We start from the raw sequence: 24,505 nt of genomic DNA, 5'->3' as shown, positions 1-24,505 counted from the left end.
GCTTAAGTTTTAAAAAGAAGAAGAATAAAAGTTTTTGTTTCAGTAGTTAAGGGTACCTTAAAAAATTTGCATTTTAAGTAAATAACACCGGCGGGGGTCAAGTAACTGGGGGAAGAGTGAGTAGAAAGTAATATATGGGGTAGATAAAAGAAGTTTTTGAAGATGTAAGAAATAGACTTATTACCATACGTTACCAATAAAATTGTTTTAACAAGTGAAGCGACAGAACAAAGCTGGAGCCCGGTGGCACCTTTAAGACCAGCAAAGTTTTATTTAAAGCGTGAGCTTCCCTTTGCAAACACACTTCATTGGATAGTGAAATGATTCCCTCCCTGCCCCCCCCCACCGCCGGCCGCCCTGGTTGAACCCAAACCGTGATAACCATAAACCGAGCTTATTATTCCTTTTTTATCAATTAAAACAAAAAACCTTCACCATTTTGCATGCTAATATTCTACCCACCCTCTTCTGCTTTTCCTAATTCCATTCCAATGTCTGGTGAAGCAGGCGGGCACACCAAAGCACACACCTTGAATAAAGCTTCATTGCAGGAGTGGTAGCTCTCCAGATGTTTTTTTTTTGCCTACAATTCCCATCAGCCCCAGCCATCAGCCATGCTGGCTGGGGCTGATGGGAGTTGTAGGCAAAAAACCCTGGAGAGCTACCGTTGGCCACCCCTGCTTTATTGGTCTTTAAGGTGCCACCGGACTCCTACAAGCACCAGTTATCTGTTTGCATTCAGCCTGTTTACATTCAGATAACCCACCGGTTATCTGTTTACATCCAGCCATAGCCAGGATTTTAAAAGTTGGGGGGCTTTTTTAAAACACAGGGGGCACCCTTTCCCCTCCACTGTGGGGCTTTCTGCTTCTCAGAAGCTTTCTGGAGGCTCTGAAAGTGGCCCAGTCGTGGAAGCCAACCCTAAAACTTTGGAGTCAAGAAGGGACTGTGCCTTCCTTCCACCTCCCTATCCCCCACCCAAGCACTTTGCAGCCGGCAGCTACATCCATCCCCCCTTCCCAGCCCATCCCACGTGGCTTTCTTCATCTCCTGCTCCTCCGCCTCCTTCCTCTCCACCTGCTCCTTTGCTGCGGCAGTGCCCTGAGCCCTGCTCTGCTCTCTCGGGTCTAGCTGCCACGGATGACACTTCGGCAGCTCAGCCATGGCAAAAAAAGGAAAAAAGCAGACTGCCCTACCCCCCGAATGCCCCCTTGAAGTCGACTGAGAGGTGAGACGATCACCATCTTCAAGTACTTGAAGGGCTGTCATATAGAGGAGGGCGTGGAATTGTTTTCTGTGGCCCCAGAAGGTCGGACGAGAACCAATGGGTTGAAATTAAATCAAAAGAGTTTCTGGATCGACATTAGGAAGAACTTCCTGACCGTTAGAGCGGTTCCTCAGTGGAACAGGCTTCCTCGGGAGGTGGTGGGCTCTCCTTCCTTGGAGGTGTTTATACAGAGGCTAAATGGCCCTCTGACAGCAAGGAGGATCCTGTGAATTTAGGGGGAGGTCTTTGTGAGTTTCCTGCATTGTGCAGGGGGTTGGACTCGGTGATCCTGGAGGTCCCTTCCAACTCTGTGATTCTATGATTCTAAGTCAGGGGGCCCTGGGTGGAAGTCAGGGGGCAGTGTCCCCCCACAGCCTCCCCACTGCTACAGGCCTGAAGGCCCTCTTTCTATTACCTAATAGCACTGCTTATCCCAGTCATCCCTGGAAGAGGTATTCACTCAGCTAGATGGGCCATGGGTTGCATTCTGCCGATGGCCAGGTCAGTAGTCCAGACAGGCTTATTAGTTGGACAGTCCAGGCGACATTGCAGAGAGGGCAACGATTCCAAACTCTGTGGCAGAGCTCATAGGAATGCCACGAGAGGACAGCTGGCATGCCATGAAAGAGAGATTGAACATCTGCTCAAAGCATCCATCCACATAGGAGGCTGGATAAAGCATCTCTGGAGGAGTTCCTGATCTGGCTGCCTCGTCCCATGCTGCCTCTCGCGGGAGTAGATAATTCTGTGAATCTTAGAGTCTCAAAGCTGTCACATTTACCTTCCCCCCCCCCACACACACACAACAGACACCCTGTCCAACATGTCTTCTGTTATGTTCTGTGAGGTGGGTGGGGCTGAGCGAGCTCTTGCAGCAGCTACCCTTTCAAGGACAACCTCTGCCAGGGCTGTGGCTGACCCAAGGCCATTCCAGCAGGTGCAAGTGGAGGAGTGGGGAATCAAACCCGGTTCTCCCAGATAAGAGTCCACACGCTTAACCACTACACCAAACTGGCTCTCTAGACTGTCTGGCACCCTAGGCAAGGCAAACTTCTGGCACACATACACCCTCCCCCCTGCACTGATAAGGTCACTGAGTCACATGGGGGTGCCCAGTTTGGTGCTCCCAGGAGGCTGGCGCCCTAGGCAATTGCCTAGTGGCAGGGCTGACTTGACTGTGACTTGATCTTAGAGCATGTATCTTGCATGAAGAAAGTCCCAGATTCGATCTCTGTCATTTCTCCTTACAAACGTAGCTAGGTGCTGGAAAAGACTCGACCGGTGAGAGATTATAGGACATCCGGAGGTGAGAGATGGTTGGTAGTCATTGGTAACTTGTGAGTTATTAGCTGCTTATCTCTAACTACTGTTGCTCAGTGAAGTGAAGAGCTGCTTCTATAATTTGCATTTTGATGGGGCAATCTCGGTCCATTCATTGTCTTCCAGGCAACTACACACTGAGAGTTGACTGCTCTCCCCTTCTCAACCAGCTGGTCTACCGGCTGACCAAAGAGGTACAAAACTGTCTTTTTTTTTTTTTCCTGGTTTCCCTTTCGCCTCTTGCTGGCCTTGCTCGGAGTCCCAGCTAAGCTTGCTGACTCTGGAGTGAGAAATTCCTGGGAGTTGGGGGTGGAGCCTAGAGAGGGCGGGGTTTGGGGAGCGATGGGACCTCAGGAGGGCATACTGCTGTTGAGGCCCCTTTCCATTTTCTCCAGGAGAATTGAGCTCTGTAGCCCACAAGATCAGTTGTAATTCTCAGAGATTGCCAGGCCCCACCTGGAAGTTGGCAACCCTGAACTCCTGAGCACGGTTCAGACAGGCGATAGGAACAGACGCAAGTGTGTTTGCCGATTCCGTGCAAATGCAGAAAAGGCACAGAATGTCAGCGGGGTGCAGAACTCAAGCTTCTTCTTGAGAACCTTAGCTTTTGCTTCAAGTTTCTAGCCCTTAGAAGATTACAAAGACAGGTGTAAGCATAAGGTACACTCCTATGTGCCACTGCACATACTACCTACAATCCAGGGCTCAGGGAACCTGATGCTAGTGGACAATGTTTCCCCTAAGCTGCAGTCTTGTGAGCAAAAATTCTACTTTGTGAGCTACTGGCATTAAAGTTGGGAGCTGGTGCATCAATTAGTGTGCTCTGGGGTCATCCTTCCTGAGCTAAGACAAAAATGTGTGAGCTGGAGGCCAAAAAAGCTAGCTCACCATAACTCAGCTTTGAGGGAACGTTGCTGGTGGACCTCCTGGTGACACCTGGGTTTTGGCCACGGTGTGACACAGAGTGTTGGACTGGAGGGGGCCACTGGCCTAATCCAACATGGCTTCTCTTACATTTTTATGAAACTCTCCTCCTTTGTTTGTGACTCATTTCTTTCTCTAGATGGTGGGAGGGAATCTGTCAATTTTATGTACTTTCTGGGCTCCTATAATGTCTTAAAAAAAAAAAAGTGTTTCAGGTGGGACCATAACAAGTTCCTTTCCCTCTCTAGCTCTCAAGCCCCGATGAAGGGTATGAAAGCAAATCTCTCTATGAGAGCTGGCTTGCAAAGGATCCTTCCCCAGAAAACCCGCATCTTCCCAGGTAAGAGATCCTCTAGCTTGATTCACGCATGCGAGTTCCTAACTGGATAATTGGTGCATGCAAGTGAAACCCCAAAGCACGGATAAAACTTCCACACAATCCCATAGCTATATGTTGTCAAAGGCTTTCACAGCCGGAGTCCATCGGTTGTTGTAGATTTTCCAGGCTGTGTGGCCGTGGTCGTAGCATCATGAGACCTGACGTTTCGCCAGCAACGGTGACTGGCATCCTCAGAGGTGTAACCCAGAAAACTGGAGTTCTCTCTGGGTCAAATTGGGAAGAAGTTGGTAGGCAAGTAATTTATAACTGCTCAGGCAGGTGGCGGTAGGACTGAGGCCTGAGTAGTTATAAATTACCTGCCTACCGACTTCTCAATTTGACCCAGAGAGAACTCCAGTTTTCTCGGTTATACCTCTGAGGATGCCGGTCACAGTTGCTGATGAAACATCAGGTCTCACAAGACTGCAGCCACAGAGCAAAGCTTCTATTTTTTTTTTTCTATTGGCTAACCAGCACATGAAGCAACTTTACAAAAGCTCGCACAACCTGGAAAATCTACAACAACCAGTTCCACAGCTCTTCAGGTGCATTTGGTGGGATCTCACAGATCTGTTCTGCTAGACTGGACTCCTTTTTTTCTCTATTGCAAGTTGCCTTTTTGATGAAGAAGAAGAGTAGGTTTTTTATACTCTCTTTTCCTCTACCTTAAGGAGTCTCACCATTGCTTACAGCTGCTTTTCCCTTCCTCGCCTCACAACAGGCACCTTTGTGAGAGAGTTCCGAGAGACTGTGAAAGAGTTTTGAGAGTTTGCTTTCATACCCTGGCCCATGGTCACAAGTTTTTATTTTTTTTTAATGTCACCAACCAGCCGCAGTTAGTACAAACACAGAAATCAACCACAGATCCTCGTTTGAAGTCTTGGTTTGGCTCTCTGTCTGCATCTAGGATGTCCTAGCTAACCAGATTCAGTCAAGCAATGGTTTCTTGTGGTGTCTGCCCCCCCCCACAACGCCCGCCTGCTTTCTCTTCTGCTCTTGTTCCTGTTTAGATCTCTTCCTCTTCTCATTTTCCTGGAGAATTCTCTCTTCCAAACTTGCTTTCCTAGATCCCTTCTGTGCTCCTTCCTTGCATCTTCTGTCGGCCCTGGCTGAGCTCCCGGACACTAATGACTGATCTTTCCAATGGCCTTTGACAGGCTGCCAGGTAAGCCCATCACCACCAGTGTGCCTCCTGACTGGCCAGATTGTCTGTAACAGGCAGATGGGTGAGCCAGTGTCTCCCAGGGTATCGTTCCCTACAGTCCTGCCCAGCAGTATGGCCTCTGTGTTGTCTTGAGAATGTCCGCAATGAGAGTCTAGACAGAAGTTCTGGAAAAACTACCTAAAAAGGAAAAGGGCAGGGGTAGAAGTCTAGCAGAAGCTCCTTTGCATATTAGGCCACACACCCCTGATGTAGCCAATCCTTCATTTGCTTCTAAGCTCTTGGAGGATTGGCTACATCAGAGGGGTGTGGCCTAATATGCAAAGGAGCTCTTGCTAGAATTCCACCCCTGGAAAGGGGTTTCACAGTTCTCCCACCACCAGTAAGTACATGGGAAAGGAACTGCTGCTCACCTCGTTACAGTCACTCATGACTTCGGCAACAGAGCCACCTATGGTCTGAGAAGTGCAAGACAGAAAAAACCTCTGGAAATAGGGTGGCCAGGTCCTCCCCAGCCTCTGGTGGGGGATGTGGGGGTAAGGTTGCCAGCTGCAGGTTGGGAAACTCCTGGAGTTTTGGGAATAGACCCTGGGGTGGACAGGGACTTTAGTGGAGTACAGTGCTATAGAGCAGAGGCGTCAAACATGTGGTCTGAGGACCAGATCAGGCCCCCGGAGGGCTATCAGGCCACTGTGATCTGCTTCCTACTCTTTCTCTTGCTTCTTTCTGCATCACAGCTTGCTTTGCCAGGCTTGTTCAGTCAAGCCACAGAGCAAAGCTTCTATTTTTTTTTTCTATTGGCTAACCAGCACATGAAGCAACTTATGTACAAAAGCTCGCAATGCCCAGCCATTTCATGTTTTCCTCTGGGTCTTAGGCTCAAAGCACCGACCATGAGATTTTTGTAATGAATGTCAATAAATCAAAAGTAGGTTTGTAACTCAACAGATACACACCTGAACAGCCTACTCAAGATTGCTACAGCACAGACACTGTCTCCGGATTTTGATGCAATAATTCAGAGCAAGAGATGTCAGTTATCAGAGACTGTTCAATAAACTAAATATTGCAGGAATGCTAATCTTTTAAGCAGGTTTTACTTTTAAAAAAATCTTTGTGTTTGTTTGTGTTCTTTATAAAGTTTCTACCTCTGCCTCTTGGCATTACATTTTATGACACACATAGCCTGGCCCGACAAGGTGTCATTTATGTCAGATCTGGCCCTCGTAACAAATGAGTTTGACACTGATCTCTAGTCACTGATCTCTAGACACTGATCTCTAGTCTGGAGATGAGCTGTAATTCTAGGGGATCCCCAGGTCCTAGGGTTGCCAAGTCCAATTCAAGAAATATCTGGGGACTTTGGGGTTGGAGCCAGGAGACATTGGGGGTGGAGCCAGGAGCAAGGTTGCGACAAGCATACTTGAACTCCAAAGGGAGTTCTGGCCATCACATTTAAAGGGACCGCACACCTTTTAAATGCCTTCCGTCCATTGGAAATAATGAAGGATAGGGGCACCTTCTTTTGGGGCTCATAGAATTGGACCCTGTGGTCCAATCTTTTTGAAACTTGGAGGGTCTTTTGAGGAGAGGCACTGGATGCTGTGCTGCAAATTTGGTGCATCTACCTCAAAAAGCAGTCCTCCCAGAGCCTTAGATACCTGCAGATCAATTCTCCATTATATCCTATGGGAATCAGTCTCCATAGGGAATAATGGAGTGCCCAGAAGACATTCTTTCCCACCCACCCCCCACTTTCCTATCCAACTACAAATTTTGTTAGTCTTTAAAGTGCTGCTGGACTCTTGCTCTTTTTTCCTCACAACAGTCACCTTGTAAGGTAGGTGGGACTGAGAGAGTTCTGAGAGAACTGTGACTGGCCCAAGGTCACCCAGCCGGTTTCATGTGGAGGAGGAGTGGGGAATTGAACCTGGCTCTCAACATTAGAGTCCGCCGCTCTTAACCGCTATACCACACTGCCTCTCGCTGTCTCACATTAAGAACAAGCTCCCTGCATTCGAGGCCTTGAGGGAGGTCTTAATTTGAGCGTCTCTGTTTTCTGGGCAGAATCAACAAGCTAGGATCAGGCAGCGATTTCGAAGCATACTTCCAACGTCTGGGGATCACGTCCGGCAGAGCCCGTTACACTAAGAATAGGGTAAGCCAACCAACTTGTCCGAAAGCTGACACCGCCGTTGGTGGATTTATTTTTGGAGAACTGCAAATGAGCCATTGAAATGGCTTTCTTTCCTCTCCGCTGTGTCCTTTTAAAGCGAAAAAATGCCCACTGGAGCTCCGACTTGATCCTTCTCTGTGATAAGGCCGCACAATGATTTGGCACTGAGCCCTGTAGAACTTGGTGGAACGTTTTTATTGGAAGTATTGTTTATGTAGTGTTTAATTCACTGTCAGTCTTAAGGGCAGGAATGCGTGTTCTACATTGGCAGCATGCAAGGGAGGAATCGAGTAATGGATGCAAGATTCGGCATCCGGAGAATCTCTCTCTCTCTCTCTTTAAAAAGGCTATTAACCCTAATGGCTATAAAGATCTGTGTGTCTCTTTATTATATTTGTATCGTCCTTGGGGCTCTTTAGCTTGGAGAAACGTCGACTGAGGGGTGACATGATAGAGGTTTACAAGATTATGCATGGGATCGAGAAGGTAGCCCCGTGGCGCAGAGTGGTAAAGCTGCAGTACTGCAGTCAGAGCCGTCTGCTCACGACCTGAGTTCGATCTCAGCGGAAGCTGGTTCAGGTAGCTGGCTCCAGGTTGACTTAGCCTCCCATCCTTCTGAGGTCGGTAAAATGAGTACCCAGCTTGCTGGGGGGAAAGTGTAGATGACTGGGGAAGGCAATGGCAAACCACCCCGTAAAAAAGTCTGCTGTGAAAACGTTGTGAAAGCAACGTCACCCAGGTCGAAAACAGCCGGTGCTTGCACAGGGGATTACCTTTTTTTTTTTAGAGAAGGTAGAGAAAGAAGTCCTTTTCTCCCTTTCTCACAATACGAGAACTCAAGGACATTCAATGAAATTGCTGAGCAGTTGGGTTAGAACGGATAGAAGGAAGTACTTCTTCACCCAAAGTGATCAACACATGGAATTCATTGCCACAGGAGGTGATAGCGGCTACAAGCATAGCCAGCTTCAAGAGGGTCTGTTGAATTTCGTTATCTGATGCATGGCGGTTCAAAGCCAATGGGGACTGGGGTGCAGGAGTTGAGCTATCCTGCTTGTGCCATGTTTGCCAGCCGATGGCCAAAGCTAGCCCAATCTCATCAGATCTTGGAAGCTGAGCGGGGTTGCCCTGGTTAGTATTTGGATGAGAGACCATCAAGGAAGTCTGGGGTTGCTACACAGAGATAAAAAAGATAAAGGTAGTCTCCCATGCAAGCATGGAGTCATTACCAACCCATGGGGTGACGTCATGTCACAACATTTTCTTGGTAGACTTTTTTACGGGGTGGTTTGCCAGCCCCATGGCGCAGAGTGGTAAAGCTGCAGTACTGAAGTCAGAGCCCTCTGCTCACTACCTGAGTTTGATCCCAGCGAAAGCAGGGTTCAGGCAGCCGGCTCAAGGTTGACTCAGCCTTCCATCCTTCTGAGGTCGGTAAAATGAGTACCCAGTTTGCTGGGGGGGGGAGTAGATGACTGGGGAAGGCAATGACAAACCACCCGTAAAAAGTCTGCCGTGAAAACGTCGTGATGCGACGTCAACCCAGAGTCGGAAACGACTGGTGCTTGCAAAGGGGAGCTATCCTTTCCTTGCCATTGCCTTCCCCAGTTATCTACACTTTACTCTCATAAAGCTGGGGACATGACCTTGGAAGGCTGAGTCAACCTGGAGCTGGCTACCTGAACCGAGCTTCTGCCGGGATTGAACTCAGGTCGTGAGCAGAAAGCTCAGACTGCAGTACTGCAGCTTTACCAATTTGCACCATGGGGCTCGGTAGGTAAGGGCAAACCACCTAAGAACATAAGAGAAGCCATGTTGGATCAGGCCAATGGCCCATCCAGTCCAACACTCTGTGTCACACAGTGGCCAAAAGAACCCAAACCCAAGTGCCATCAAGCGGTCCACCACTGGGGCTAGAAGCCCTTCCACTGTGCCCCCCTCCTCAAGCACCAGAATACAGAGCATCACTGCCCCCAGAGAGTTCCAATGATAAGCTGTGGCTAATAGCCACTGATGAACCTCTGCTCCATATGCGTATCCATTCCCCTCTTGAAGCTGTCTATGCTTGTAGCCACTGCCACCTCCCGTGGCAGTGAATTCTACATGTTAATCATCCTTTGGGTGAAGAAGTACTTCCTTTTATCTGTTCTAACCCAACTGCTTAGCAATTTCATTGAATGTTCATGAGTTCTCGTATTGTGAGAAAGAGAGAAAAATCCTCCTTTCTCTACCTTCTCTATCCCATGTATAATCTTGTAAACCTCAGTCTTGTCACCCCTCACTTGACGTTTCTCCAGGCTAAAGAGCCCCAAGCTTTTTAACCTTTCTTCACAGAGGAAGTGTTCCAACCCTTTAATCATTCTAGTCTCTGAATGTCTCTTGCCTTGAAAGCCCCACAGGGCCTCCATAAGTCAGCTGTGACTTAGTAGCATTTTCCACCGCCACCGTTCCCCATTGTGTAGACATCTGGAGAGTGAAACAGGTGCCTTGTACACTTGCAAGCAGCAACGCTGCAGATCCATTTCAGGGCAGGAAGAACAGAATGGGTAGAAAGGCTTAACCTGCCATTGCACTGTTTGGAACGGGGCTCCCCATGATCGGATGATTGTATTCAAGACCCCCGGCATCGTATCTGGTTTGGCCCCATGGTGGTGGGTAGAAACGTCCCTTGAATGAAGTGGAGAATGTACTAACTGGACCTCGTTTGTCTCGCTTCTTCCATCTCCTCTCCAGAAGCTGGACAAGTTCAGCAACTACCCCGCCTACCACACCATCTACGAGACCTTCGAGTTAGTCGAGAGGTTTTACGACCCCACCTTCCGGAAGCAGCTTTCCGTCGCTCGGGTCCGAGCAGGCCTGGTGTACGAACTGGCCGACTCCCAGGTCATTCCTTTCAATTGCCAAGATTACGCGGAAGCTCTGAGCTCTTACGCCCAGGAGATCTCCACCGTGGCCCAGAAATACGAGACAGAACTCGCGACTTACGAAGTATCTTTTGGTGAGTGTTACTGGACCAGAATCCTTCCAGCTTTTCTTGTTATTTTTTAAAAATTTTGTTTGCAGCTGCCTCATTCAATTCTCCATCAGCAAGGGAGATGACAAAAATCTTTACTTAGTGCAGGGGTGGGAACCTTTTTTCTGCCAAGGGCCATACGGATATTTATAACATCATTTGCAGGCCATAAAAAATTATCAACTTAAAAAACAGTGCTCCGTCGAGGAAGAATGATTCAGGCCAGCAAAATTAATGCAAATAATTGTTTTTCTATTTGAAGTGGGGAGAGCCTAATCTGGCACACACACACACACACACAGCCCGCTGCCATAGGCAAATGCGTAAGTTCAGGGCTTTTTAATAGAAAAACCCAGCAGAAACTCAGTAGCATATTAGACCACATCCCCTAATATTAGCATATTAGGTCACACACTCATTAGCATATTAGGCCACACCATCTGGGATAATCAAGTGCTAACTGAACTGTGACTGTAACTTTTCCAGGCCTTGCAGCAATTCTTGGTGGCCAGCCAGGCCCCAGGGAGGCTGTTGCACAGTACATCTGGGCCCTGTGATCTCTGCCTGGCCCTGGGGAGGCTGCTGCACAGCGCGGCTGAGCCCCATGATCCTTCCTGGCCAGCCAGGCCCCAGAGAGGCAGCCACATGGCTCGGTTCGGTCCAGCAATCCCTGTGACCTCGAGGGCCATATATGCCCCCCAGGACAGAGGTTCCCCACCCCTGACTTAATGGATGGGAAGGGTTGGTTCCGATCCCCAATGTTATATACTCAGGCTCGTCATTAAGGTTGAGGACGCCAAGCATTACCTTTCTTGTCCTCCTCTGGACATCTTTCATTTTGTCAATATCCTTCTTAAAGATGCCCCAAACTGAACACAGTACTCCAAGCGAATATTGTGAGACAACCTTACCAATGGGCCATGGTGCTATAACATAAAATCAGATCAAATCAAGGACACGGCTCAGTGATAGAGCATCTGCTTGGCATACTGAAGGTCTCAGGCTCAGTCCGTGGCATCTCCAGTTAAAAGTACTAGGAAGCTAGTGATGCGAAAGACCTCTGCCTGAGACCCTGGGGAGCTGCTGCCAGTCTGAGTAAACAATACTGACCTTGATGGACTGATGGTCTGACTCAGTATAATAAGGGGAGGGACGGTGGCTCAGTGGTAGAGCATCTGCTTAGGAAGCAGAAGGTCCCAGGTTCAATCCCCGGCATCTCCAACAAAAAAGGGTCCAGGCAAATAGGTGTGAAAAACCTCAGCTTGAGACCCTGGAGAGCCGCTGCCAGTCTGAGAAGACAATACTGACTTTGATGGACCAAGGGTCTGATTCAGTATAAGGCAGCTTCATATGTTCATATGTTCAATAATTATCGTATGGCAGTGTGTGCAATAAGGAGCCCCATGGTGCAGAGTGGTAAGCTGCAGTACTGCAGTCCAAGTTCTGCTCATGACCTGAGTTCAATCCCTGTGAAAGCTGGGTTCAGGTAGCCGGCTCGAGGTTGACTCAGCCTTCCATCCTTCTGAGGTTGGTAAAATAAGGACCCAGCTTGCTGGGGGTAAAGTGTAGACGACTGGGGAAGGTAATGACAAACCATTCCATGACACAAAGTCTGCCAAGAAAACGTCATGATGTGACGTCACCTCATGGGTGGTGCTTGCACAGAGAACTACTATTACCTTTAGTGTGTAATATAGCTAGGAGATCCTAAGATTGTCTGGCAGCCAGAAGTTCTAGCTTTTTTAGGAAGAAGAAGACATTGTATTTATATTCCACCCTCCATGCTGAATCTCAGAGTCCCAGAGCGGCTTACAATCTCCTTTACCTTTCTCCCCCACAACAGACACCCTGTGAGGTGGGTGGGGCTGAATGGGCTCTCATAGCAGCTGCCCTTTCAAGGACAACCTCTGCGAGAGCTATGGCTGACCCAAGGCCATGCCAGCAGGTGCAAGTGGAGGAGTGGAGAATCAATCCCGGTTCTCCCAGATAAGAGTCCGCGCACTTAACCACTACACCAAACTAGCACCACTAGTTGGCAAGCGAGATGTGTTTTTAAGGCAAGGGATATTCAAAGGTGGTTTGCCATGGCCTGCCTCTGTGTCACGCCCCTGGTATTCCTTGGAAGTCGCCCATCCAAATACCATCCAGGGCTGACCCAGCTTAGCTTCTGAGAGCTGACAGGATCGGGCTAGTCTGGGCTCCCCAGGTCAGGACTTGACTCACTATAAAACAGATTCCGCATGTGCAATAATAGGCTGTGACTGTTCTTTGACGTATTTTATAGGGTTTTTTTGCATGCCTGGGGAGAAAGGGAGTTGCAGCTGCACCAGGAAACCCAAGACCGTCTACTCCTTTTGCTGGTTTTCTCCCCCTCTCGGAATAGCCCTGTGGCCTTGTTCCCCTGCCTCACAAAGCTATCCTTCCTCCTGTTTTGCATTTTCTGTTTTGTATCTCAGAGGTCTGCTGTTTTTGAAATTCACTCTTAGAATAGTCACCTTAAGATCTGCAAATATACATATGTGCATAGGACAAACCAATGGTTATAAATTTGACTGCATGTGCATTTGCCGGAATCTATGAAAGAGCTCACAAGATGCACATATGTACAGGTGCCTCACACACAATGCAGGAGCCTAGAGAATAAGAAGAGCCCTGCTGGATCAGACCAATGGGCCATCTAAGTCCAGCATCCTGTCTCTCACAGTGACCAACCAGTTCCTCTGGACGGCCAACAACAGGGCATGGAGGCTGAGGCCTTCATAGGAACATAAGAAGAGCCCTGCTGGATCAGACCAGTGGTCCATCTAGTCCAGCATCCTGTCTTGCACAATGGCCAACCAATTCCTCTAGTGGGCCAAGCCCAAGGCCTTCATAAGAACAGAAGAAGAGCCCTGCTGGATCAGACCAGTGGTCCATCTAGTCCAATATCCTGTCTCACACAGTGACCAACCAGTTCCCCTGGACGGCCAACAACAGGGCATGGAGGCTGAGGCCTTCATAGGAACATAAGAAGAGCCCTGCTTGATCGGACCAGTGGTCCATCTAGTCCAGCATCCTGTCTCTCACAGTGGCCAACCAGTTCCTCTGGAGAACCAACAACAGGGCACAGAGACCGAGGCCATCCCTTGATGTTGCCTCCGGGCTCTGGGATTCAGAGTTTAACTGCCTCTGAGGTGGTAGCAGGGGCAGGGAAGACAATCCAGGTATCACACACCTTGTTGTCGTTCAGTCGCACAGTTGAGTCCGACTCTTTGCCACCCCGTGGACCAAGTCGCGCCAGGCCCTCTTGTCTTTCACCATCCTCCGAAGTCTGCTCAAATCCGTGACACCTAGATGATGCAAATTTTGTCACATGTATAAAATCTGTTCACCACGACTCAGCAAATTTCACTGGCCACTTCATCCCCCAAAGCAGCGGCTAGCCTGACTCATTACGCCGAGTCATCTTACTTTATACGCACGACAAAAATTTGCATCGTCTAGGTGTGTGATGCCTGGGTTGTCCTCACTGCCCCTGTTACCGCTTACAGGGATACTTACTGATTTAGGCCGGCCAGTCCTGTGGATTTCCAGCATCCATTTGTTCACTTTGCTATAAGAAAGAGAAAGAGACACCCCGCAGAGAATGGTTTCTTTCCCTCGGCCCCTTCCTTGAGCTGACTGCAAGGCTCTTTCTGTATTTCCAGATGCCCTTTTTTCCTCCGTGGCTAATTTCACAGCAGCTGCAGCAGATTTTCACCAACGGCTGTCACAGCTTGATAAGAACGAGTAAGTAAAAAGAAAATAATAATAATTCTCCACTGAAACGCATCTCTGCTTGTTCAGCATTTGTCTGGGTCAGATTCACAAGAACCACATAAATAGAACGGAGGGGCAACTCACACAGGCGCACGAAGCTGCCTTATACTGTGTCAGATCCTTGGGCCGTCAAGGTCAGCCATGCCCACTCAGACTGGCGGTGGCTCTCCAGGGGATCAGGCTAAGGTCTTTCACATCACCAGGTCCTTCTAACTCAGGGGTGGCCAAAGTGCAGCTCGGGAGCCACACGTCGCTTTCACGTACATTGTGTGGCTCTCGAGAGCCCCACTGCCCCATCAGCTGGCTTGGAGAATGCATTTAAAGTTGAAGTTGCTTTCTTTCCGCCCCTCCCTCCCAGCTCTCAAACAGCTGATGGTCGTGTCTTGCAGCTCTCAAAATCTGATGTGTATTCAATGTTAAGCACGTTTGGCCGCCTCTGTTGTAACTAGAGATGCTGGGGATCTAGCCAGGGACCTTCTGCATGCTGAGTAGGTGCTTTAACACTGAGCTGTGGCCCCTTTCTTGTCTTACTCTGTTGTCAAACTGGGGTTTAGTGGCAGCTGAAAGACCAGGACGGGGGGGGGAATTAGTATTTAAACTGCTCCTGGACTCCAGTTTAATTTTATGAACAGAACAGTTGCATTTTTCTCGATCCATTTCAAAACAATAGCCGGTCAACCCTCTTCCCCCCCACCTCTTCATTCCTACTGAAGCCCAGGGAGAATACGATCCTCCATCTTAAGGAAAAGTCCGAGGAATCTGTTCCACTTGTCCTGTGGGGGACCAACAGTGGGAGGGCTTCTAGTGTCCTGGCCCCACTGGTGGACTTCCTGATGGCACCTGGGTTTTGGCCACCGTGTGACAGAGTGTTGGACTGGATGGGCCGTTGGCCTCTTCCAACATGGCTTCTCTTATGTCTGGGGCAGTGATGCTCTGTATTCTTGGTGCTTGGGGGGCAACAGTGGGAGGGCTTCTGAAGTTCTGGCTTCACTAGTGGACCTCCTGATGGCACTTGGGATTTGGCCACTGTGTGACACAGTGTTGGATTAGATAGGCCATTGGCCTGATCCAGTTTGGCTTCTCCTATGTTCTTAAGTCTGGAGCAGGGATGCTCTATATTCTTGGTGTTTGAGAGGCAGCAGTGGGAGGGTTTCTGGTGCTCTGGCCCCACTGGCGGGCCTCCTGATGGCACCTGGATTTTGACCACTGTGTGACACAGAGTGTTGGACTGGATGGGCCATTGGCCTGATCCAACTTGGTCTCTCTTATGTTCTTATGTTTCTGGAGCCGATGCTTCAGCTAATCACACTGGGTGCTTCAGCACACTTTCATGCTGCTCGATTAGTTCCAGCATGCAGCTCTGTCAGTCGCAGACGGAACAGGGAGGGAGGCAGGCAGCCGACAGGGTGACCACAGAAGCAAAGACAGATAGAACCATGTGGATTTCCCAAGCCATCCGGGTTGCAAGAACACTTCCAGCTGGTTGGGCGGTAGAAGCCCCAGGGAAAGCGGGACCCAGCGATCCCTAATGCCTCCCCATTATCTCTGTGTCTTGCAGTCTCATGGCCGTGCGTAGCATGAATGATCAGCTGATGTTTCTGGAAAGAGCTTTCACCGACCCTCTGGGCTTGCCGGGCAGGCAGTTTTACAGGTAAAAGTGCCTACAAAGTAATTTCCTTGGCTTTTTCGAGCTGTACTGAGACCAGGGGCTTCGAATTTAAATGGGGGGGGGAGGAGATTCCTGGGCTTTTTTAGTGGCAGGAACTCCTTTGCATATTAGGCCACACACCCCTGATGTAGCCAATCCTCCCAGAGCTTACAGGGTTCTTCGTACAGGGCTTATTGTAAGCTCCAGGAGGATTGGCTACCTCGGGGGGGGTGCAGCCTAATATGCAAAGGAGTCCCTGCTACAAAAATTAGATAAATTCAATCTCCTCTTCTTCTGAGCACCAGCCTTACTTAGGTTCATTGGGCTGGATGGGATCTGGCTAGAACCAAGTCTTTGGTGGGAGGAAAAAACACAGGCCTGCAGTAAATTCTGTTTTTATTAAACCTTAAGCCGAGCTGCAGAAAAGCTCAGAGCGTTTACTAAAAAGGCAGTTTACGCGATTTCCCAAATGAAGACGACTCCACCTCTGACTGTCAAATAGGGTGTCCTTAAACGGAGCAGTCTGATTGACAGCGGCGTTCATTTAAGATCCCAGGACAGCTTGGGCCTGCAAGACAGAACTGTTTCGGATGCCCTATAACAGGGGTGGCCAGCGGTAGCTCTCCAGATTTTTTTTTGCCTACAATTCCCATCAGCCCCAGCCAGAATGGCCAATGGGAGTTGTAGGCAAAAACATCTGGAGAGCTACCGTTGGCCACCCCTGGCCTATAACATCTAATGAGAGAGCCAGTTTGGTGTAGTGGTTAAGTGTGTGGACTCTTATCTGGGAGTACCAGGTTTGATTCCCCACTCCTCCACTTGCACCTGCTGGCATGGCCTTGGGTCAGCCATAGCTCTGGCAGAAGTTGTCCTTGAAAGGGCAGCTGCTGTGAGAGCCCTCTCAGCCCCACCCACCTCACAGGGTGTCTGTTGTGAGGGAGGGAGATAAAGGAGATTGTGAGCCGCTCTGAGACTCTTCGGAGTGGAGGGCGGGATATAAATCCAATATCTTCTTCTTCTTCTTCTAATGGGAAAGGGTTGACACCACATCTTTATCGATCACACTTTAGTACTAACTGCCTAGGATCTGTACGCGCTGAGAAAGGAAAATATTATATGACCCGCCTGAAGTAGCAGGAGCTCCTTTGCATCTTAAGCCACACACCCCTGATGTAGCCAATCCTCCAAGAGCTTACAGGGCTCATCGTACAGGGCCTACTGTAAGCTCCAGGAGGACTGGCTACCCTCGGAGGGTGTGGCCTAATATGCAAAGGAGCTCCTGCTACAAAAAAGCCCTGAGGCTGTGCCCCAGAGAGTCATACCGTACACATAGTCACCGCTTTTAGCCTTCCATTTAAGACTTCTCCCCCCCCTCCCCCTTTTCTTTTCACAGACATGTTATTTTTGCACCGAGCAGTCACAACAAGTACGCCGGTGTCTCCTTCCCAGGGATCTACGACGCCATGTTTGACATTGCGAGCAAGGAGGACCAGCGGGAAGCATGGCGGGAGGTCAAGAGGCAAATCTCCATCGCGGCCTTCACGGTGCAGGCTGCCGCAGGGACGCTGACGGCCGCGGCGTAGGCGGCATCCTCTGCAGAAGCCGTCGCCAGAGGTCCTTGCAGGCAGCCGAAGCGAGAGCAGTCAACCGCTCCCCACGCATCCAGTGGCTCCATCGAAACACTGGTTCCTTGGTATGTTCAGGAAGCTGGAAACACTGAGCTGGCAACACCAGGATGGAACGCTCCAGTGCTCTCCCTAATTTCCCCCCGAACTCCTCCTGTCCTTAATCGAGGCCATCCACCTGGACAGACCAAGGGGCGGCGTTTGTACCTCTCTCTTCCAGCCCTGGAGTTGCTCCTGTTACCTTGAACTGAGCAGAACCTCTTTGCCCTGAATGAGAGTGACACGTCTTTCCCCTCCCAAACACGGTCCTCCTGTATCTGAAGCGGGGTGTGTGTACATGAAAGCTTATACCAAGGGTGCCTGAACTGTGGCTCTTTCACACAAATTATGTGGCTCTTGCAGCCCCCACCACCCCATCGGCAGGCTTGGAAAAGGCATTTCTCTTTAAAGCACTTCTCCAAACCAGGCCAGCTGGTGGCTTGGAGAATGCATTTAAAGTTGCTTTCTTTCCATCTCTCTCTTTCTCCCAGCTATTGGCTTTCTTTCCACCTTTCCTTCCTTCCGGCTCTCCAACACCTGACATTCACGTCTTGTGGCTCACAAACATCTGACACTTATTCTATGTGGCTTTTATGTTAAGAAAGTTTGGCCACCCTTGGCTTATACCCAAAATAAGATGGTTGGTCCTAAAGGTGCCGCTGGACTCAAGCTTCGTTCCGCTGCTTCAGACCAATGCACCTGAATGTGTCTTGCCAAATGTTGCATTTGAGATGGACTCCACAAACACGGCTTCCACAATTCCTTACCGTTGTGACCCAAGTCTGTTCCCCTCTGAATCATTCTCTTGGAGTGTTTTGGACCCACGACAATAAGAACTTGGTTTTGTGTACAAAGAGACAAGCTCAGACTCTTTTTTTGCAGTGACGCTTTGGCTGATGGAAGGTTTTCATGGATTCCCTTCTCCTACACACTTTGCCTCCTATGCCGTCTCTAAGGGCCGATCAACCCCTAAGGGTGCAGTTTCTTCAGGGGGCACGCATTGCATTGCAGCGAAGGAGGGAGGCAGAGAATTAAAAAGGTTCTCGTTTGCAAACGCTTCTCCACTCACACTGAACGGGCTTCAAAGCACAGTTCAGCTGTATACCACGCTTTGGCATTAACACACAAGTTCAGGCTGTCCCCTCTCCCCCTCATTTCCTGAACCAATCAGTCCACAGCGCCATTTGAGGGGGCCGTGGCAAAGTGATGCTGTTTTATTTGCTGGAACCCTGCATAACATAAATGTTCCATTGCCCTTGTGACAGGCCTTTTTTTGTAGCAGGAGCTCCTTTGCATATTAGGCCACCCACCCCTGATGCAGCCGATCCTCCAAGAGCTTACAAGGCTCTTAGTACAGGGCCTACTGTAAGCTCTAGGAGGGTTGGCTACATCAAGGGTGTGTGGCCTAATATGCAAAGGAGCTCCTACAAAAAAAAGACCTGACTTGTGATTATTTCATTTCATTTCATTTTATTTGATTTATATCCCGCCCTACCCCACCGAAGAGGGCTCAGAGCAGCTGACAACACGGAGATTCTAACAATAAAATTCAAATTTTAAATACAATAACAATTTATATAATTAAGAGATTAAAACATTAAAATACATTAAAAATCAGTACATCAATCCAGCACTATGCTATCTATCAACTTCCTTCAGTATTTTGGTAGTTTGGGTGGTTTTGATACCGGTCAGTTATAGGCCAACCGGAAGAGCTGGATGATGCGAGTCCATTTTGGTAAAAGCAGGACTTTGCAGCGGCATAAACCCTTTTTGAGATGCAGCCTCCTTCAGCAGGAGAAAAGCGTCCATTTAGCAGAACGGACCTCTTGTGATCCAGCCATAGCTCTTTTGAGCCTTGTCAGCATAAAGCAATTGCAGCGTCTGTCCACCAGGGTGGCACCTTCAGCATTTTTTGCCTGCAGGTCACCTGTCTCTTACTGTACCTTTCCAAAAATGCACTTTACTGCTGAGCCATTTGGCAAGGAGACACTGAGCCAGTTATACAAGAACATGTACAAACTAAGTTTGACTGGCAGCTTTAGACTCACTACACTGGAAGGAGTGTCATTCTTTGTTTCTTCTGCTACCGTCTTATTCCTCCCCACAGAGTCAGCGTTAAGAGTGTTAGTCAAGGAGTGGGAAGATCCGAGTTCAGATGTTACTCCTGATTGCCTCCAATTAGAGCCTGGGAACTGAGCCAGGATGACGTAGAGGTTAGTGTTAGACTAGGATCTGGAGGACTGCAGGTTCGAATCCCCACTCTGGCCTGGAAGCTGGCTGGATGACCTTGGCCCCGTCACACACTCTCAGCCTCACAGGGTTGTTGTGAGGAGAAAAAGGGGAACGATGTATGCTGCCCACTAGGGAGAGAAATGGGTTATAGAGGGCTTTTTATAGAAGCCCAGCAGAAACTCATTTGCATATTAGGTCACACACACCCCGACATCCCCATTGTTTTGCACAGGGTTTTTGTAGAAAAAGGCCAGCAGGAACTCATTTGCGTATTAGGCCACACCTCTGACATTTCCATTCGCACAGGGACTTTTTTGTAGAAAAAGCCCAGCAGGAATTCTTTTCACATTAGGTCACATCCCTCGACACCAAGCCAGCTGGAACAGCATTCCTGCTCAAAAAAAAAAAAGCCCTGGTTATAAATGACATAATTTTATACCCCACTGAGTGCTAAAACATCTCCCCTACATTATCTCAGAAATCCTTACAGCAGCTCTGTAAAGCTGGCCGGTATCTGTTACCCTTTCTAAAGGCATTGGAAACTTGGCTCCTTCAACCTTTCTTCATGGGACTTGGTCTCCAGACCCCTCACCGTCTTCGTTGCCCTTCTCCGGACCCCTTCCAGCTTGTCTTTGTCCATTTTAAATGGTGGTTCCCAAAACTGAACACATTACTCTAGGTGAGGTCTAACCAAAGGAAAGCAATACCATCACTTCACTTGATCACTATACTTTTGTCAATACAGCCCAAAATCACATTGGCCTTTTTAGCCACCCAATCACACTGCTGACTCATGTTCAGTGTATGGGCCACTAAGACCTCTAGATCTTTGTTGCAGATACTACAGTCAAGACAAGTCTCCCCTGTCTTATGAAACATTTGATTTTCCCTACCTAAATGGTTTAGAGCAGGATATTGTGTTTGGTCTCTCTCCCTCCCCTGCCAAGATATTTAAATAAGGAAAAGCAGAGGGGGGGGGGGGGGGTTGAGCAGGAACGCAGTTCCGGCTGGCTTGGTGCCAGGGGGGTGGCCTAATATGCAAGTGAGGTCCTCCTAGGCTTTTTCTACAAAAAGCCCTGTGTAAAACAATGGTGATGTCAGGGGGTGTGGCCTAATATGCAGATGAGTTCCTGCTAAGCTTTTTCTACAAAAGCCCTGAGGAAAAGCAAAGCTTCTCTCTAGGACCGTGGCCGCTGATGTGCATGAGGGAGCCAGTTTGGTGTAGTGGTTAAGTGTGCGGACTCTTATCTGGGAGAACCGGGTTTGATTCCCCTCTCCTCCACTTGCACCTGCTGAGATGGCCTTGGGTCAGCCATAGCTCGGGCTGGAGTTGTCCTTGAAAGGGCAGCTGCTGGGAGAGCCCTCTCAGCCCCACCCACCTCACAGGGTGTCTGTTGTGGGGGGAGAAGATATAGGACAGGGGTGGCCAACGGTAGCTCTCCAGATGTTTTTTGTCTACAACTCCCATCAGCCCCAGCCAGCATGGCCAATGGCTGGGGCTGATGGGAGTTGTAGGCAAAAACATCTAGAGAGCTACCATTGGCCACCTGATACAGGAGATTGTAAGCCACTCTGAGTCTCTGATTCAGAGAGAACAGCGGGGTATAAATCTGCAGTCGTCTTCTTCTGTATGCCAAGCAGATGCTCTACCACTGAGCCACGGCCCTCTCAAATCCTTGGGAGAGCCAGTTTGGTGTAGTGGTTAAGTGTGCGGACTCTTATCTGGGAGAACCAGGTTTGATTCCCCACTCCTCTACTTGCAGCTGCTGGAATGGCCTTAGGTCAGCCATAGCTTTGTTATCCTTGAAAGGGCAGCTTCTGGAAGAGCTCTCTCAGCCCCACCCACCTACAGGGTGTGTGTTGTGGGGGAGGAAGGTAAAGGAGATTGTGAGCCGCTCTGAGACTCTTCGGAGTGGAGGGCGGGATATAAATCCAATATCGTCATCATCTTCTATGACTGGCCACTGATGTGCATGAGTGAGCTTTCTCACCCAGCTGCCGGAGGACTCGCATTTCAAAGGCGTTCCTTCTCACTCAGCAGGTGCTTTTGTCCCCGTATAACTCCACAGACCTTCAGCCAGCTCCGGGGATCACCGCTGCCCACCTGGAAAAGATACTTGTAGCAACTAAAGCCTGCAGCTGAGGCCCACTGCAATCCACTCAAGGGCAGCCAGCCAGGTCCGGAACTCAGATTTACAGCACACGCGTCAAGTTTGAACACATTTTGAGCCCAACGCGCAGCTGCTGGCAGTTTAAATGGAGGCCGCAGACCTGCTCAGCGGGGTTCCCCCGGCAATGGTTTAACCTTGCCCAGAACAGTTTTACTGAGAAGCCCAGTCAACCATCCATTTGTTCCTCCTTCGCTAGTGTTTCATCTCCCCCCCACTCCTTGACTCCCACTCAAAGGTCATCTACCTCTAATCTACAACACCTGCTGGCAGCCCTACAGATTGGACATTTTGCAGGAGCTAAATCAACTCACACAGCGAGGCTATTATAGAAGAAATCTCCAAATAACTGTGATGGATTTTGCCCCCTTCCCCCCGCCTTCGAGAGCAGAGTGGCTACACCTGGACGTAAGATGTGAAATGAAATTGAAATCGGAGGGGAACACCGCTGTGGGTCGAACTGCGGCATGATTGCAAAGGGGGAGCGGCACGCCCAAATACTCAAAAAGACATTGCTCCCCGCGGCCGTTCCATTTCAGCATCGGGGCTAATAGCCATGGGTGAATATCGCCCATCCTTGAATGTGTCTAGTGGCCTTTTAAAGCCACCTAAGTTAACGGCCATTGGCTACGTGCCCCCTGGTGGTAAATCCCACAATTTAATTACTCGGTGCATGCAGCGGTTTTGTTTGTTTGATTGACTGCCCATCCGCTTCAGCTCCTCTATTCCGGGGGTGGAAGAAGTTCTCTGCATCACCGTTCTTTAAGTCCATGTCACTTCAACAGTTCAGCTGAGTGGCCGTGTTGGTCTGAAGCAACAGAAGTGCAACTGCAGTGGCACCTTTAAGACCAACAAAGCACGCAGACGGAAGTTGGTACCCAGAATTAAACTTGGTTGGTCTTAAAGGCGCCACTGCACTCAAACTTTATAGCTCAGTTGCTTTTTTGCTAAATGAAAAGTCTCAGCTGCTTGACACTTTCTTCCCAGGGAAGGTGTTTCAAACACCTGGTTCTTTTAGATTTGAGTCCTGGTAGCACCTTCAAGATCAATGTAAGTTTCCGGGTATAAGCTGGCGGGGGGGGGGGGGGGCGGCAAACTGTGGCTCTTTCACACACTGTGTGGATCTCAAAGTTCCCCACCACTCCCATTTGCCAGATTAGAGAAGGTATTTGTCTCTGGAGAGCCAGTTTGGTGTAGTGGTTAAGTGTGCGGACTCTTATCAGGGAGAACCGCGTTTGATTCCCCACTCCTCCACTTGCACCTGCTAGCATGGCCTTGGGTCAGCCACAGCTCTGGCAGAGGTTGTCCTTGAAAGGGCAGCTGCTGTGAGAGCCCTCTCCAGCCCCACTCACCTCACAGGGTGTCTGTTGCGGGGGGGAGGGAAAAAAGATTGTGAGCCGCTCTGAGACTCTTCGGAGTGGAGGGCGGGATATAAATCCAATATCTTCATCCACCTCACAGGGTGTCTGTTGTGGGGGAGGAAGGGAAAGGAGATGGTGAGCCGCTCTAAGACTCTTCGGAGTGGAGGGCGGGATATAAATCCAATATCTTCTTCATCTTCTTAAATCACTTCTTCAGGCCAAGTCAGCGGCTTGGAGAATGCATTTAAAGTTGCTTTCTTTTCACCTCTTTCCTCTCCATCTATTTTCCTGCCTGCCTTCTGTAGCTTTCAAACATCTGGCGCTCACGTCTTGCAGCTCTCAAATGTCTGACAAATATTCGATGTGGCTCTTATGTTAAGAAAGTTTGGCCGCCCCTGGTATAAGCTTTCATCAAAACGAGCTTTGGCTCTCAAAAACTTACACCCTGAAATCTCTTTGCCGACCTCTTAAAGTGCTACTGGACTCAGATCTAACTGTTGTACTGCAGACCAACATAGCCAACCTCTGAAAATGCATTACTTTATTTGCCTTCTCTTGCAACTTTTCCCAACGCACACCACCCTTACTGAGAGGAGGAAAGCAGACCTACACAGCCTTCCAAATGGAGCCATGTCATTACAATACCGGCAGTTTTACTTGCAGACTCTTAGCAAATACCTTCCAGCACGGGATTTATCCTTGTTGACTGCAGAAGCATAACGTGAAGATCTTTAACATGCCGCTTACGATAGGCCTAAACAGTTCTTTCCTGGGCTGTCACCACCAGTACAAACTCATGCCAAAGCAAATGCAAATTTAGGATTTTGGAATGTTTCACCCCAACAGGCATGGAGGAGGGATGGTGGCTCAGTGCTAGAGCATCTGGCTTTGCCTTCAGAAGGTCCCAGGTTCTATCCCCGAATTCTCTAGTGGAAAGGGTCAGACAAGCAAGTTACATGAAAGATCTCTGCCTGAGGTTCTGGAGACCTAATGCCAGTCGGAGTAGACAATAGTGACCTCAAAGGACCAATGGTCTGATTTGGGATAAGGCAGTGTCATGTGTCAACGTCTGATGCTTTGCACTGAACCTCACTGTCTCGCTGTCTGTTCATCCAATCTGAAAACAGCCTCTTGGGACTCTTCTCAATCCACAGTCACTATGCTGAGTAACTGAGCCACTTCACTGCACACGTCCGATTCCAGATCATTTGACAAGCTAAATGCCACTGGTTCTAATACAGAACCTGGCAGAAGCCACCACTTACTTCCTTTCATTCTGAATACTGTCTACTGGCTCCCACTCTACTGTCATTGAGGTTCTAATCTATGAGCAGACCCATCTTCTTATACCATGTCAGTTCAAGCTGAATTGGGAGCTTCTGGTGAGTGGCCC

At 49.2% G+C, this 24,505-nt stretch overlaps 1 protein-coding gene across 2 annotated transcripts in view; it reads left to right on the top strand.

Annotated features, from left to right (window-relative positions):
• NAALAD2 (N-acetylated alpha-linked acidic dipeptidase 2) overlaps window positions 1–17,290 on the top strand; it is a 42,076-nt gene extending 24,786 nt beyond the window's left edge. For both annotated transcript variants that reach the window (XM_060234955.1, XM_060234956.1), the window contains 7 exons: window positions 2,714–2,781; window positions 3,760–3,851; window positions 7,120–7,210; window positions 9,959–10,223; window positions 13,925–14,006; window positions 15,595–15,687; window positions 17,078–17,290. In XM_060234955.1, the coding sequence (XP_060090938.1) occupies window positions 2,714–2,781; window positions 3,760–3,851; window positions 7,120–7,210; window positions 9,959–10,223; window positions 13,925–14,006; window positions 15,595–15,687; window positions 17,078–17,267 (881 nt within the window). In that variant the 3' untranslated portion in view covers window positions 17,268–17,290. The remainder of the gene's footprint in view (window positions 1–2,713; window positions 2,782–3,759; window positions 3,852–7,119; window positions 7,211–9,958; window positions 10,224–13,924; window positions 14,007–15,594; window positions 15,688–17,077) is intronic.
• Window positions 17,291–24,505: the final 7,215 nt, after the last annotated feature.

Source organism: Heteronotia binoei, chromosome 3 (assembly GCF_032191835.1).
Source record: "Heteronotia binoei isolate CCM8104 ecotype False Entrance Well chromosome 3, APGP_CSIRO_Hbin_v1, whole genome shotgun sequence".
Classification (NCBI taxonomy): Eukaryota; Metazoa; Chordata; class Lepidosauria; order Squamata; family Gekkonidae; genus Heteronotia; species Heteronotia binoei.
This window is presented reverse-complemented; position numbering and strand designations above follow the sequence as displayed.